General features: G+C 49.2%; 1 protein-coding gene across 1 annotated transcript in view; it reads left to right on the top strand.

Annotated features, from left to right (window-relative positions):
• The first annotated feature begins 513 nt into the window (after positions 1 to 513).
• Positions 514 to 14,415, top strand: part of LOC144120181 (uncharacterized) — a 36,202-nt gene continuing 22,300 nt past the window's right edge. The window contains exon 1 of the mRNA XM_077652604.1: positions 514 to 686. Coding sequence (XP_077508730.1) covers positions 517 to 686 — 170 coding nt within the window. The 5' untranslated portion in view covers positions 514 to 516. The remainder of the gene's footprint in view (positions 687 to 14,415) is intronic.

Below are 14,415 nucleotides of genomic sequence, written 5' to 3'. Positions count from 1 at the left end.
ACACTAAGCTTAACGCGATCATGTTGAGGGAGAGGCAAAACCTTTCTTTTCGTGTTTTTAGGCCGGGAATGTTCATTAGTATTACAAATACCTAGTTCCTTTATAACAAATTGCTGCTTCTTTTCAATTTCAGGAGATTTCACCTATCTTTCCGCAGTTTATTTAAATCCTAGTTGCACTGTCCGTAACTAAAGGTTCCAATTATTTCCTTGAGGTAAAGTCTAGAAATCCTTCATCGTTTTGCTCACTTAGTGAGAGTCCTTTACTGACTAAGCGAAAGTTTATAATGTGTGTCCTTCTTTTCTGTCGCTCACCAGTGACTCGATTTTTACGTGTCTGCGCGCCTGTTTCTTTTACCCAATCTGCTCCACAATGACATCTTATAGCACCTAGGGGAGATGACATCGAGCACCAACTGGTGTGATTTCCCATTGTCCTGTTACGGCTGCCTTCCTTCTCTTTGGGGGTTCGAGACCCAATCGAGCCAGCAACCCTCTGCGTCCGCAGGTGGTTCCGATGGACAATTCCCTGCCGCAAGGCTTGACACATCGCAGGAAGCGCGAGCGCTCTCCTTCAGCCGCAGATGCACTCAACAAGAAGCCCAAGATCTCGGCAGAGCCAAATGATGGGAGCGTCAGCCCTGCCAAAAACGACCGTCTCGTGCAGATCGGCAACGCATTCTCCAAGTAAGCTGTCCGAAGTTGTAGCTGGTGAATTCGCTCGTTAATTTTAATGAGCCACGTACGACTGCGCTTCTCATTAACCGGCTGAAGACTATGAACGAAAACATAGCCAGCGTGTATGCAGCCGCATAGCTTGGAAGCGTGCTCACGTGCCTAGTTTAAAACAGCGAAACAGGTTACCCTGGAGCTTAAGGCGGATTCATTCGGTCGCCTTGTTCAGCTCACGAACTTCGACCTAATGGCTGTTTTTATGTCTCGGTTAAAGTATAATAACGTTGGCTTGTATTGCACGCCATAATTCATATCCCGCCAAGAAGGTGTGTACGAGTGTTCGGGTATAAAATCGCGGTCAATACAACCTGCAAAGCGCAAGAGGGGGTCTGAGGTAACTTTGCGAAGCTGCCCAACCAAGCCCAATGCTGCGAGAAAACTATGTATCTAGCTGAGAATTCAAACGGGACTTTTCCTAACAGTGTTCAAAAATATGTGCTTTTGTCTGGCATGGTCCCCTAGACAAGACAGCAATATGATTAACTTCGCCGAAGGCGAAAATAGCAGCACGTAAATTATTGAGTGCAGTATGCACTGAGAAATGCAAGTATATATTTCTATTTTGGAATGACCCGACACAAAAAAACTTTCTGTGATTAATTACTCTAGTAATGCCCTCGCTACGGTGGGAAGAAATTAAAGACACAAAGAAAGAGTAAAGTGGGCATTAGTGTTGTGGCTGATAGCGTCTTAGGCTGCGCAGTCTCCCGACCTATATCAAAGGACTGTTCGAGAGTGTTGCAAAGGAAGTATATTGAAGTAGATTTTTTGCCACAAAACCCAAGGCAATTTGCACGCCAGATGCGGTTGGGAACGTAGGAAAAAACCACATACAATTACCTTGACCTCCCAATACCGGCAGAGGAGACTTTGGCAGATATATATAGCACAATTCACACGAAGAATATCACATCGGCAATACTAGTTTGGAAACAATAGATAAAAAATCAAAACTACTTCATTACTTAACAAAATTGAATAAAAAGGTGATTGTCACCAAGCATTATACAAAGAGCGCATAGAAGTCACTTATAGAAAGTTCACGCAAAGTGTCTATTCTGCGGTGGTATTTTTTAAAAAAACCTGTGGAACGCTATGCTGAACCATCAGATGGCCGCAGTTATTGCGAGAGTTTTGGACATGCCAAATTTATGTGTGTATTATTGCGCGCAAAGAAGTGTCGCTTTGCAAGTTTGTCAATGTTGTTAGCGTTTGTGCACTTACGGCTTTCAGATTTAAATGTTTACAATAGTTTAAACTCATACCACTTGACAATTTCAGGATTCTGTGTTTAGATAATGGTGGACATATGTGGGCATCGGAAGGCTGGTTTTAAATTGCTCGCAGAGCATTTCTTCCCATTATACTTGGCTTACACAGTGCCTTCATAGTGCTATTTACCAGAACCAGATGGCAATAGCACAAATGCGATTATAACAGCGCAGTATATTGTCACGCACTGGTCACGGCAGTCCAGGCAGTGAGAAAGAGACCGAAAAGTTCTTCTCAACGTAAACTGTTTATTGAGCTCACTTGAGCCGACAATAGCCTGAATCACTCAGCGGCGGCGCATGCTACAAGCGTGCTCGGCGGTCGTCGAAGAGAATGCCCGCCACCCTCGGCCGGGCTCAATTTAAAGCTTGTGCGAACTTTTGCCGTACGGTGTGCTAAGTTCCTACAATGATCCGGAACAGCTCCGCCTGCATGCGATGAATCGACATAAATCTGCTTGTGGCTTTCATCAAAAACAAAGCGATATAGCCGCGTGTCGGCAACTTTGAAGAATTCACAAACAGTACAAAGATTCGCAGCATTACTCCCCTCTCAAACAAGCTTCGACGCTGTGCTTTAAGATAAGGTGACCAGACACGAATAAAACGGAGTGCGCAGAATAAACACCGAGTGGCACCACAGCTTCCTTTAGGGCACATAATAGGGCTTTGGACGGACGACATGGAGAACTTGCGGTCGTACGCGGCTTCGCTGAGTAGCAGTCATTTCTTCAAGAACAACTTAAAGCATAGTTTAATTAGCCGACGATAAACGTTTCACGGGCTGAAATAGCGGCGCAAAAGTTTTCCACTGAATACACGGCGGCGAATGGGCGTCCAAACCCATTTTGGTCTCCTCGCTTGTATTCCGCGTTGCGCTTTCGTAGGTTGCAGCGTCTGGCGTCGGTTCGCTACTGGTCTTTGATCCGCAATCGGGCAAGTCTTCGGGCTTCTCCTGCTCGCTTATGGTAGGCCGGCGTCGATGTTTTCTTCAGTAACGTTGGACAGCATGGCGTCTAGCGTGGTCGTTCTCTCCCTGCCATGGACGAGCCCAGAAGGCGTCATCTGGGTGCACTCCTGCACTGCGGTGTTGTAGGCGAAGACAATGTATGGGAGGTTGACGTCCCAGGTATTGTATTCGGCATCAGTATACATGGCGAGCATGTCAGCGATTATTTTTTTCAGGCACTCTATCAGACCATTGGTCTGCTGACAGTATGCAGTCGTCCTCCGGTGGATTGTTTGGCTGTAGCGCAAGATGGCTTGCGTCAGTTCCGCCGCGAACGCTGTTCCTCTGTCCGCGATGAGCACATCGGGGGCGCCGTGTCGCCGAAGAATGCACTTCCCGAACAATTTGGCGACTTCTGCTGCTGTTCCAATGTTTAGGGCTTTTTCCTCAGTAGTGTGTCAGGTAGCCGGTCGCTATGATGATCTATTTCTTTCCAGATGTTGACTGCGGGAAACAGCATGTCCATACCGTTCTGCTCAAAGGCTCTTCAGGGGTGTTCACTAGGGCTCAGAAATCCTGCTGGTTGGCTGGGAGGGGTCTTTCGTCGCTTACGATCTCGGCAGGTTTCCAAGTAGTGTGCGACATCGGCACACAGTCGCGGCCAGTAATACTTGTCTTGAATGCGGAGGAGGATGCCAGAAAACCCGAGATGTCAAGCTGCCAGCTCGTCGTGCGAAGCCTGTAGAACTTCTTCGCGGAGAGTTGCAGGTACAACACGAAGGTAGGTTGTTCTGTTTGCAGCGAAGTTCTTCACGGCGGCAGCATTCTGTACACAGAACGAAGACAATCCTCGTTTGAACGAGGCGCGGGCTGAATAAATCTTGTCTCCCAAGTGTTCGTTCGAAGAGGCGTTTTAGGTCGGGGTTCGAGCGTTGCTGCTGTGCAAAAAAGCTGGAGCTGATAGGTCCCTGGAAGGTATCCTCATCGTTATCCAGTGGCGGTGCATCTACTGGGACTCGTGACAGGCAGTCGGCATCAGAGTGCTTGCGTCCGGTCTTGCAAACGATGGTGACGCCAAACGCCTGAAGGCACAGACTCCATCGAGCAAGGCGGCCGGAGGTGTCCTTCAAACTTGAAGGCCAGCACAGTGCGTGGTGATCGCTGACCACCTTGAACGGTCGTCCGTGCAGGCATGGGTGGAATTTCGACGTAGTCCAGATAGTTACAAGGCACTCCTTCTCAGTTGTCGAACAGTTAGCCTCCGCCTTGGACAGGTAACGGCTAGGGTATGCGATTACTTTCTCCAGTCCGTTGGTTTTCTGAACGAAGACCGTGCCGAGGCCCACACTGCTTTCGTCGCTACGAACTTCAGTATCGGCGTTTTCATCAAAGTGCACGAGGATTGGTGGGTACTGTAAACGACGCTGAAGTTACTTGAAGGCATTTGCTTGCGGTGCTTCAAATTTAAATTGCACATCTGCTGTTTTCATATGCGTCAGAGCTCGGCGAGGCGCGAAGAGTAATCGAGAAATCGTCGTTAATATGCGCACAGTCCGATGAATCTAAGCATAACATTTTTATCGGCCGGCGGCGGAAACAGTGCGATTGTAACTGTTTTCTGTGGGTCTGGGCGTACTGTATCCTTGCTAACGATGTGGCCTAGAAACTGCAGCTCATCAAAGGTAAAAAATGGCAGTTCTCTGTGTTCATGGTTAGGCCGGACGACTTCATTGCATCTAGTACTGCTCGAAGCCTTTTTAGGCGCTCTTCAAATTTCGAGGTGAAATTAACGACGTCATCTCAACACACCAAACAAACTTGCCGCTTCAGGCCTGCCAGCGCTCTATCCATTACTCCCTGAAACGTCACTGGTGCGAAACAGAGTCCAAAGTTAAGGCATCACCTTGATCTCGAAGGTGCCATCCGGAGTGATGAATGCATTCTTCTCGCGATCTCTTTCATCTTCCTCAATTTGCAAGTAGCCACTCTTGAGTCCCATTGATGACAAATACCTGACGTTGCAGAGCCCGTCGGCGTGTAGTCGATGCGGGGGACGGGGTAGACGTCTTTTTTGTTATGTTGTTCAAGCTGATTTAATCGACGCAGAAGTGAAGTGCGCCGTCTTTCTTCCTCACAAGAACAACCGCTGCCACCCAAAGGCTCTTCTATGGCTAGATGACGTCATCGCGAAGCATTTCTTCCACTTTGTCCCTGATGGCTTGTCGTTCTCGTGGTTACACACGGTAGGACCTTTGGCGGAGACTTCGGGCGTGCTGGGCGGGTACAATGCGATGCTAGCAAGACAGCATTTGTCTGGGCTTCGGCGATGACGAGAAGTACTCGCTGCACCTTCGAAGCATATTGCAGATCGGGTCTTGTTTGTTCCGGGTCATGATTGGGTTTATGTCGAAGACATGCTTGTGATTTTCCTTAGGTGAATCTTCTGCGGCTCGACCAGGGAGAGCGAAGGCGTCGCAAATGTCGGATAGTTCGTCAAAGAAATCAATCCCGGTTCCTTTGTTAACGCGCCGATATTCTTCGCTGAAGTGCGTCAGCAGTACTAGGGTCTGGCCTCTAATCAGACCCGCAAGCTCTTCAAAAAGATTGAAGAGCTTGCGGGTCTAATTAGAGGCCAAGGGACATGTAGCCATTCTAAACCGCAACAGCAGCCGCAAAGTCAGCCAGAAACATCAAAAGTAGGAGGCCAAGAGGACCTCGCCAAATTTATGGCAGAAGACAGAAGTTACAAATAATGGAACAGCGCGTAGAGATGATAGGGACAGAAGTCCGCAACCAGCTCAAGCAAAAACTATCGGAAGGCGTCAAGGACAAATTCAACGTCCGCCGCCCAATTCAGGAAACGAGCAACCTAGAAAATTAATCATGGCCGGCGCAACCAAACGCAGCCAAAACAATGATATCTTAGAAATCTGGCAATGGAATTGCAGAGGGTATAAGAAGAAGAAGGGGCTATTACAACAATATCTAAACACGAATTTAACACCACCCAACGCAGTAGCGCTACAAGAAACAAACATCACATCGTCACTCCAGGGCTACACAAGCCACGTAAACCCGGAGGGCAACAAAACAGCAACATTCATTGCCAAACACCTAGTCGCTAGAGCACACGACAGCATAGCCGACACGGACGTGGAACACGTCATTACCAAAATTATTCCAAAGAAGAAAAGGCAGGGTAGCAGCACCTTCGTGGTCAACATCTACAGCTCCCCGAAGCAGAAAACTGCAAAATTCCAAGAACTCTTTCACGGTGTTAGCAGACTAGCGCGAGGAAACAAACTAGTTGTGGTAGGAAATTTCAATGCCAAGGACCCAAGCTGGGGGTACAAGGTATCTGACAAAAAGGGCAAACACATAAAGGAAGCGGCGGAGGTATTGGGATGTCAGCTAGTGACAGACCCCAGCACCCCCACCAGACCGGGAACAGCGTCAGCATGGACACCTTCCCAGACTTAACCTACGTCAAAAGAACAGGACGGGCGACATGGGAAAACCTCTTTGAAAATTTAGAGAGCGATCACTACATTATTCGCACGCAAATCACATCGGCAAAACTTCAACGCCGAATTGGAACCACGAAAATTACGGACTAGAACGCGTTCAGAGAGACATGCAAAGAGAGCCAGCGCGAGAGCATAGACTCAATTGTGGCATGGGGGACCATGCTCAAAGAGAAGCAACGCAAATACACCAAAGAAATAGACAGAACAGAGCAGACACCCGAGGTAGACTCCAGGCTCCTCAAATTATGGGAAGCACGCAGAGGCCTAACCAAACGGTGGAAAAGACAGAGGTGCAATAGGAAACTCAAAATCAAAATAGCAGAAATAACAAAGTAAGCGGAGGCCTACGCGGAACAGTTGGCTAGAACAAATTGGCAGCAATTCAACAATTCCCTTAGCGGAACACTGAGTACAGCCAAAACATGGCACATACTGAAAGCTCTCCTGTACCCAACGAAAACGAAAAGCGAAAACAACAAGGCCATACATAGACTGGTCCATCAGTTCCAGGGACCGGACTCAGACCTCAAAAAACAAGTCAAGTATAACTGTTTCGCAGACGACAACCCAGCAGCCTACACGGGCCATTATCAAGGACAAGAAAATCTTGAGTTAGACAGGCAAATAACAAGGAAGGAAGTCTACGCGGCCATAAGAAGCTCGACCAGAAACACGGCTGCGGGAGCAGACAAAATCAATAACGCAATCATCCGCAACCTAAGCGACGGGATGATCGAGGAATTAACAGAATACCTAAATAAGCTATGGGACAATTAGACTGTCCCGGATGACTGGAAACACGCGGATATAGTAATGATCCCAAAACCAGGAAAAAAGTTGCAGGTCGAAAATCTCAGACCGATATCCCTTACATCGTGCCTTGGCAAACTATATGAAAGGATAAGAACGAGACGCCTACAAGACCATATGGAAGACAACGAGCTATACCCACATAGCATGTTTGGCTTTAGAAGCAAGTTATCAACGCAAGACGTACTACTCTAAATTAGAGACGAGGTTTTAACCGACGTCCCGAGACGAGGAGAGCACGTAATCATGGCGCTAGACATTAAAGGAGCGTTCGACAACGTCAGCCGTAAGGCAATACTAACAGGCCTCAGCAACTTGGATTGCGGCAAGAAAATATACGGGTATGTCAAGGCATTTCTAACAAACCGCACAGCAACGATAGGACTGGGTGCAATTCGCTCCGAGCGTTTCCACACGCCCAATAAAGGAACACCGCAGGGATCAGTAATATCCCCAATCCTCTTCAACATCTCGATGGTTGGCTTAGCAAAACAGTTGGAAAATGTAGAAGGCGTACGGCACGCAATCTATGCCGACGACATCACAGTGTGGGTCACGAAGGGCTCGCTCGGTGAGAAAGAGGGAAAGTTACAGGAAGCAGCCACATGCGTAGAGAACTATGTCAGAGATAGAGGCCTTGCCTGCTCAACAGAAAAATCAGAGCTCTTAAGAATCTGGAGAAGCAGACAAAATCACACAATACCGGAGGAGGAGGAACACAGGATAAACGTCTATCTAGAAGGACAACCGATTCCGGAAAAAACGATCATTAGAATACTGGGAATGTGGATCCAATCGAACCAAAGATGCACACACACCCTAAAATTAATCAAAGCCTCGGCGACGCAACTGGCGCGCATGATAACCATGGTCTCCAGAAGGAGGCACGGCCTGCGGGAAAATGACACTTTAACACTCGTAAGAAGCCTCGTAGTTAACAGAATAACATACTACAACTGCACTAAGAGAGAAATACTTAGGGCAGACACAATAACAAGGAAAGCATATAAGTTAGCGCTCCACCTACCGCAAGCAACCTCAATGGAGAAACTCCTAGCCCTGGGTTTGCATACCACCTTTGAAGAGCTGAGAGAAGCTCAACTTGTAGCGCGGCTACAAAGGCTAAAACAAACAAAAGCTGGGATAGCGCTCCTAAATAGGTGTGGCTACGAAGGTGCGCTGCAAGAAACAAGGAGAACAGAGCGGATACCTGACGAATATCGCAACACACTCAGGATAGCCCCGATACCGAAAAACATGGATCCAAACCTGCATAAAGGACGCAGGGAAGCTAGGGCAAAATACGGTCAACAAATCCTAGCCGAAAAAGAAAACACACTATACGCAGACGCGGCTGCGTACCAGAGAGATTCTCGAGAAATCAGAAACAGAATGGTAGCAACGGCAATAAACTCTGCACACAGTGAAATAGCCAGCGCATCATTCAAGGACTGTGCGGCCGAGGAAGCCGAAGAGGCTGCCATCGCCCTGGCGGCGGCGGAGGGCTACCGTATCCGAAGGTCTCTAACAATATTAACAGACTCGCAAGCAGCATGCCGAAATTACATCAATGGCAAAATAGGACGGAAAGCTCTACATATCCTTAAATCGGCCAAAATATCGCAAACCAAGGAACAACAACTGCAACACGTAATGATGTGGGTACCAGGACACACCGGGATCGCCGGGAACGTAGAGGCAGATAGGATTGCTCGAGAGCACACAAACCGAGCCTCCAATCAAACTGACCTCGACAACCCAGCAGCAGAGCCGGTACCCCTGAGCTACTCAGACATTCTAAACTATCACAGGGGAACGCGACTCAAATATCCGCCACCCCATAACAGCCTACACCAACAAGATGCAGTAGGCTGGAGGCTGCTGCAAACGGGGACTTTCCCCAATCTAAATACCTGAAGTAAAATCTACCCCACGCAATACAGCAGCAAATGTCCGTGGTGTGGAGAAAAACCCACGTTAATGCACATAACATGGGTGTGTAAGAAAAACAAGGATCTAGCTGCAATAAACAAAAACCCGTGTGCGGAACAGTGGGAAGGGATGCTCTCCAGCGAGGACCCGGTCGTCCAGCACGGATTGGTGCGGAGATCCTACCTAGCGGCATACCTCAGTGAAGCCGTGGACCAGGGGCCCCAACCCTGTTAAGACGGGCTGCAATAACTCATCGGAAGATGAAGAACACAGCCCGCGACCGCTAATAACACATTTTAATATCAAATATAAATAAAGTTTTCCTCCTCCTCCTCCTCTGCTTAACCATTGCGGAAGTGTGCAATGCGGAGGCGGAGTGGCGGCGTTTGAGAACAGCTGGTTCACGTCCGATAGGCGGACTTTAGGTGCGTCGTTGGTTCGGTGGAATGCGCGCTTCAGCGGCCTAAGTGAAGGCTGGAGCTTCAGCTTGAGGCGTTGATTATGGGGAGCCAAGCGCATGGTGCACTTCTTCGCAGACGATTTCCTAAAGGGTCGCTGCTTGAGGCTGCTTGGAATATGGCAGCAGGTGACGCAGCTCTTCCCGTATAATTTCGTGGCTGACGCTCCGCACGTTCCCTCCGAATGCTTTGTTATCCGACAGGATTGTTGAGGTCACTTGGAGCAGCCGAGGGAAATAGCAGGCTCGTGCTTCTAAACTTTTTGCAATGGTGACCGTTTCGCTGGTGGATTCAGCGACAGTCACCGGTCGATATCGGGTCAGACCATCGAAAACTGCAAATTTAGCACCACGCATCAAAAGCGAAAGCTACTTCTCTTCCGTCATGTGAGGGTCTACATGTCGAAAAGATGCTTCATTTCTTCTACGTATGCGGTCACTGTCTCATTAGAGTGCTGGATGCGCGACTGTAGAAGCAGCTGAGCTGTTTGTTTCCTGACGATAATTTTGAACGCCCAGAGGAATTCTCGCGTGAATGATTCCCACGTCCCTTAAGAAGCTTTGTGGCTTTCAAACCAAGTTCTAGCTGGTCCTTTCAAGGCGAAGGAAACATGGGTCACTTTAGTCTGGCCGCCCTAACTCTTGAATGCGGCGAAATTGTCATACTGTTCCAGCCATTCTACAGGATCCTGGCCCTGTGAACCGTTGAAGGTGAGCGGCAGTCGGGGTTAGTGCAAATAATGGGGGCTGATGTAGCCATGGATGAGGTCGGCGTTGAGGAGTCCTTTTTTGCTCGCGTGCGGTTCTTTAGTAGTCCAAATTCAAATGAAAGCCTCTGGAGACGATGGCTGCTTGGAATTTTGTCTACTCCTGGGGCGGCTTCTGCGACTTTCTCGTGATCTGCTGTGTCGAGACGGCTCGTGCTGCTTTACCCTAACCCGCACCAAGGAGGTTACGACGAGAGCGACATCCGTTTTCAGCTCCACGAAATGCCACGTAGTGGTGACGGGAGTCCAGGTAGTAAGGAAGATACCGAAAAATTGTTCTAAAACTAAACAGTTTATTGGCAGACCTGCGCACAAATAGACTGAATCCCTTGGTGGCGGCAAAGGGAACAAACGTGCTCGACAGCCAACGAACAGAATGCCTGCCGCTCTCGGCCATCATCATCATCAACAGGATGACTCAGCCCACTGCCGGGCGAAGGCCTCTCCCATAAGAAAAGCTACTACAACAGTCTGGAACAACCTAGAACCTGCTCTGCCTGGTTGCTATCATTAGAGGCAAATCTGGTTGCGTCTTAGATCACAAACAAAGCGATAATGCCGCGTGACGGCACCTTTGAAGAATGAAAAAGCAGTACAAAGATTCGCGGCGATATATCATGCGCTTTTGGTTGACTGGGAGAACAAACTTGCATGTCCTTACCATATCTAAAGCCTTCGAATGTTTAGTGCGCAGGTAGTCAGTGCGGTGTTCCCAAACCATAAATTTGTTCAATATTATGTAGCGGAATTATGCGGCAGAAGAGATATCAGTCATTTCATTTCATTTTATTACCTTAAAGACCCACGAGGGGTATTACATAAGGGGTGGGTACATATATTTTAGTAAGCAAACGTTAACACAACGAAACATGATTGGTAACATTATTGGCAAAGTTGGATGAGCATGTGATGGCTACGATGTCGTTGGGTAGGTCGTTCCAGTCTGCAACAGTACGGGCAAAAAAACGATGCGGCAAATGTAATAGTTCGGGCACGAGGTCGGTAAACATGAAAAGGATGACGAGTGGGATGAGATATGCGGGCTGGAGGGACGATATTGTCACGTAGTGGTCACGGCAGTCGAAGCAGCGATGAAGACGGACGAAAGGGTCTTCTAAAAGAACTGTTTATTGGGCTGACTTGCACCCAAAATGGATTGAATCACTCGGCGGCGGCGAAGCGACAAGCGTGCTCGGCGGTCGTCGAACAGAATGCCCGGCGCTGTCGGCCGTGCTCAATTTAAAGCTGATAGCGAACATTCGAGATAAAGGGCGCAAAGTTACTAGAACATTCCGGAACAACGTAGAATCAGCTTTGCCTGGCTGCGATCAATCGAGATAAATCTAGTCGCGTCTTGCGTCGCAAACAAAGCGATAAGGTGGTGGCGCGGCAGATTTGAAAAACGAACAAACACTGCAAATATTGGCGGCATTACTCCTCTCTCAAAGAAGCATCGACCCGATGCATTAAAACAAATAATGCGACAGGTAAGGGAAAAAAACGGATCTTGCGAAAATAGAGCATGGAAATGCAGCGGCCTTTAGCGCGCATAATACGGCTTCAGACGGACTACATGGACAACTTCTGGTCGTACGCGGCGTCGCTGGGATGCAGTCATTGCGTCAGGGATGACTTCATAATCCAGTTCACTCAGCCGACGAAGAACCTTGTACGGGCCGAAATAGCGGCGCAAAAGCTTTTCACTCAATCCACGGCGGCGAATGGGCGTCCACACCCAGACTTGGTCTCCTGGCTTGTATTCCGCGTTGCGTCATCGTAGGTTGTAGCGTCTGGCGTCGGACCGCTGCTGATCTTTGATCCGTAATCGGGCAAGCCTTCGAGCTTCTTCTGCGCGTTGAAGGTAGGCGGCAACGTCGACGTTCTCTTCTGTAACGTTGGGCAGCATGGCGTCTAGCGTGGTCGTGGCATCCCTGCCATGGACGAGCCTAAAAGGCCTCATCTGGGTGGTCTCCTGCACTGCGGTGTTGTAGGCGAAGACGACGTAAGGCAGGATGACATCCCAGGTTTTATGTTCGGCATCGACATACATAGCGGGCATATCGGCGATGGTTTTGTTCAGGCGCTCGGTCAGTCACTTTCTTGAACGAGAATGGCGCCTAGTCCCACGCTGCTTGCGTCGGTATGAACTTCAGTATCGGCGTTTTCATCAAAATGCGCAAGGATCGGTGGGGACTGTAAACGACGCTGAAGTTCCTTGAAGGCTTCTGCTTGCGACGCTTCCCATTTAAACGGCACGTCTGCCTTCGTCAGTTGGGTCAGGTGCTCGGCGATGCGCGAAAAGTTTTTCACAAATCGTCGGTAATATGCGCATAGTCCGAGAAATCTGCGCACTGCTTTCTTATCGGCCGGCGGTTGAAACTGTTCAATAGCAGCTGTTTTCTGCGGGTCTGGGCGTACTCCTTCCTTGCTAACGATGTGGCCTAGAAACAGCAGCTCTTCGTAGGCAAAGTGGCATTTCTCTGCTTTCAAGGTTAGGCCAGACGACTTGATTGCGTTTAGTACTGTTCGAAGTCTTTTGAGGTGCTCTTTAAAGTTCGAGGCGAAGACAACGACGTCATCTAAATATACCAGACAAATCTGCCACTTCAGGCCTGCCAGCACTGTATCCATTACTCGCTGAAACGTCGCTGGTGCGGAACAGAGACCAAATGGCATCACCTTGAACTCAAACAGCCCATGCTGTCTTCTCGCGATCTCTTTCGTCGACCTCAATTTGCCAGTAGCCGCTCTTGAGGTCCATCGATGAGAAATATTTGGCGTTGCAGAGGCGGTCCAGTGGGTCGTCAATGCGGGGGAGGGGGTAGACGTCCTTCTTTGTTATGTTGTTCAAGCGGCGGTAATCCACGCAGAATCGAAGTGCGCGGTCTTTCTTTCTCACTAGAACAACCGGTGCCGCCCATGGGCTGTTTGAAGGCTGGATAACGTCGTCGCGAAGCATTTCTTCGACGTGGTCCCGGATGGCTTGTCGTTCTCGCGGAGACACACGGTAGGGCTTTGACGGAGAGGTCGGACGTGGTGATCCGTTATAATGCGATGCTTGGCAATTGGCGTCTGTCGCACCTTCGGCGATGTCGAAAAGCACTCACTGTAGTTTTGAAGCAGATTGCGGATCTGGTCTTGTCTGTTCCGGTGCAGGGCTGGGTTGATGTCGAAAGTGGGCAAGTTCTCTTGGTCAGGCGGATCTTCTGCGGAGGGGTCGGAGAGGGCGAAGGAATCTCGTACGTCAGATATTTCGTCGTAGAAAGCAATCGCCGTTCCTCTGTTAATATGCCGGTATTCTTCGCTGAAGTTAGTCAGCAGTACTTCGGCCTGGCCATTGCGGAAATGTGCGATGCCTCTTGCGATGCTGATTCCTCGGTCTAGTAGCAACTGCATGTTCCCCTCGATGATGGCTTCAGTGTTTATGGCTTTCGTGGCGCCTACGGTCACGATAACGCTTGAACGGGGTGGGACGCTCACTTCTTTCTCCAGGACACTTAGGGCAACGTGATTTTCCCGAGTTTTCATCGAAGCGATGGCTTCGTCCGTCGAAAGCGTGATCAGCTTGGATCGCAGGTCGATGATCGCCTGATGCTCATTAAGGAAATCCATACCCAAGATCACTTCGCGGGAGCATTGCGGTAGCACAACAAAGGTCGCAGGATAGGTATGTCCTTTGACAGTCATTCGCGCTGTGCATCGTCCTGATGGCGTAATGAGGTGGCCCCCAACGGTGCGAATTTGGGGGCCGTCCCAAGCCGTTGTGACTTTTCTGAGCTGCGCAGCGAATGTTCCATTCATCACCGAGTAATCGGCTCCTGTGTCGACTAGAGCGGTAACTTTCCGGCCGTCGATAGTCACTTCTAGGTCGGAGGTCCTGGCTCTTGCATTGCATGTCGCTCTCGGCGTCGGGTCACGGCTTCGTCGCGTATGCGAGTCAGGGGTTGGGCGTGTGGTCGAAGCTCCTC

Source organism: Amblyomma americanum, chromosome 2 (genome assembly GCF_052857255.1).
Source record: "Amblyomma americanum isolate KBUSLIRL-KWMA chromosome 2, ASM5285725v1, whole genome shotgun sequence".
Classification (NCBI taxonomy): Eukaryota; Metazoa; Arthropoda; class Arachnida; order Ixodida; family Ixodidae; genus Amblyomma; species Amblyomma americanum.
This window is presented reverse-complemented; position numbering and strand designations above follow the sequence as displayed.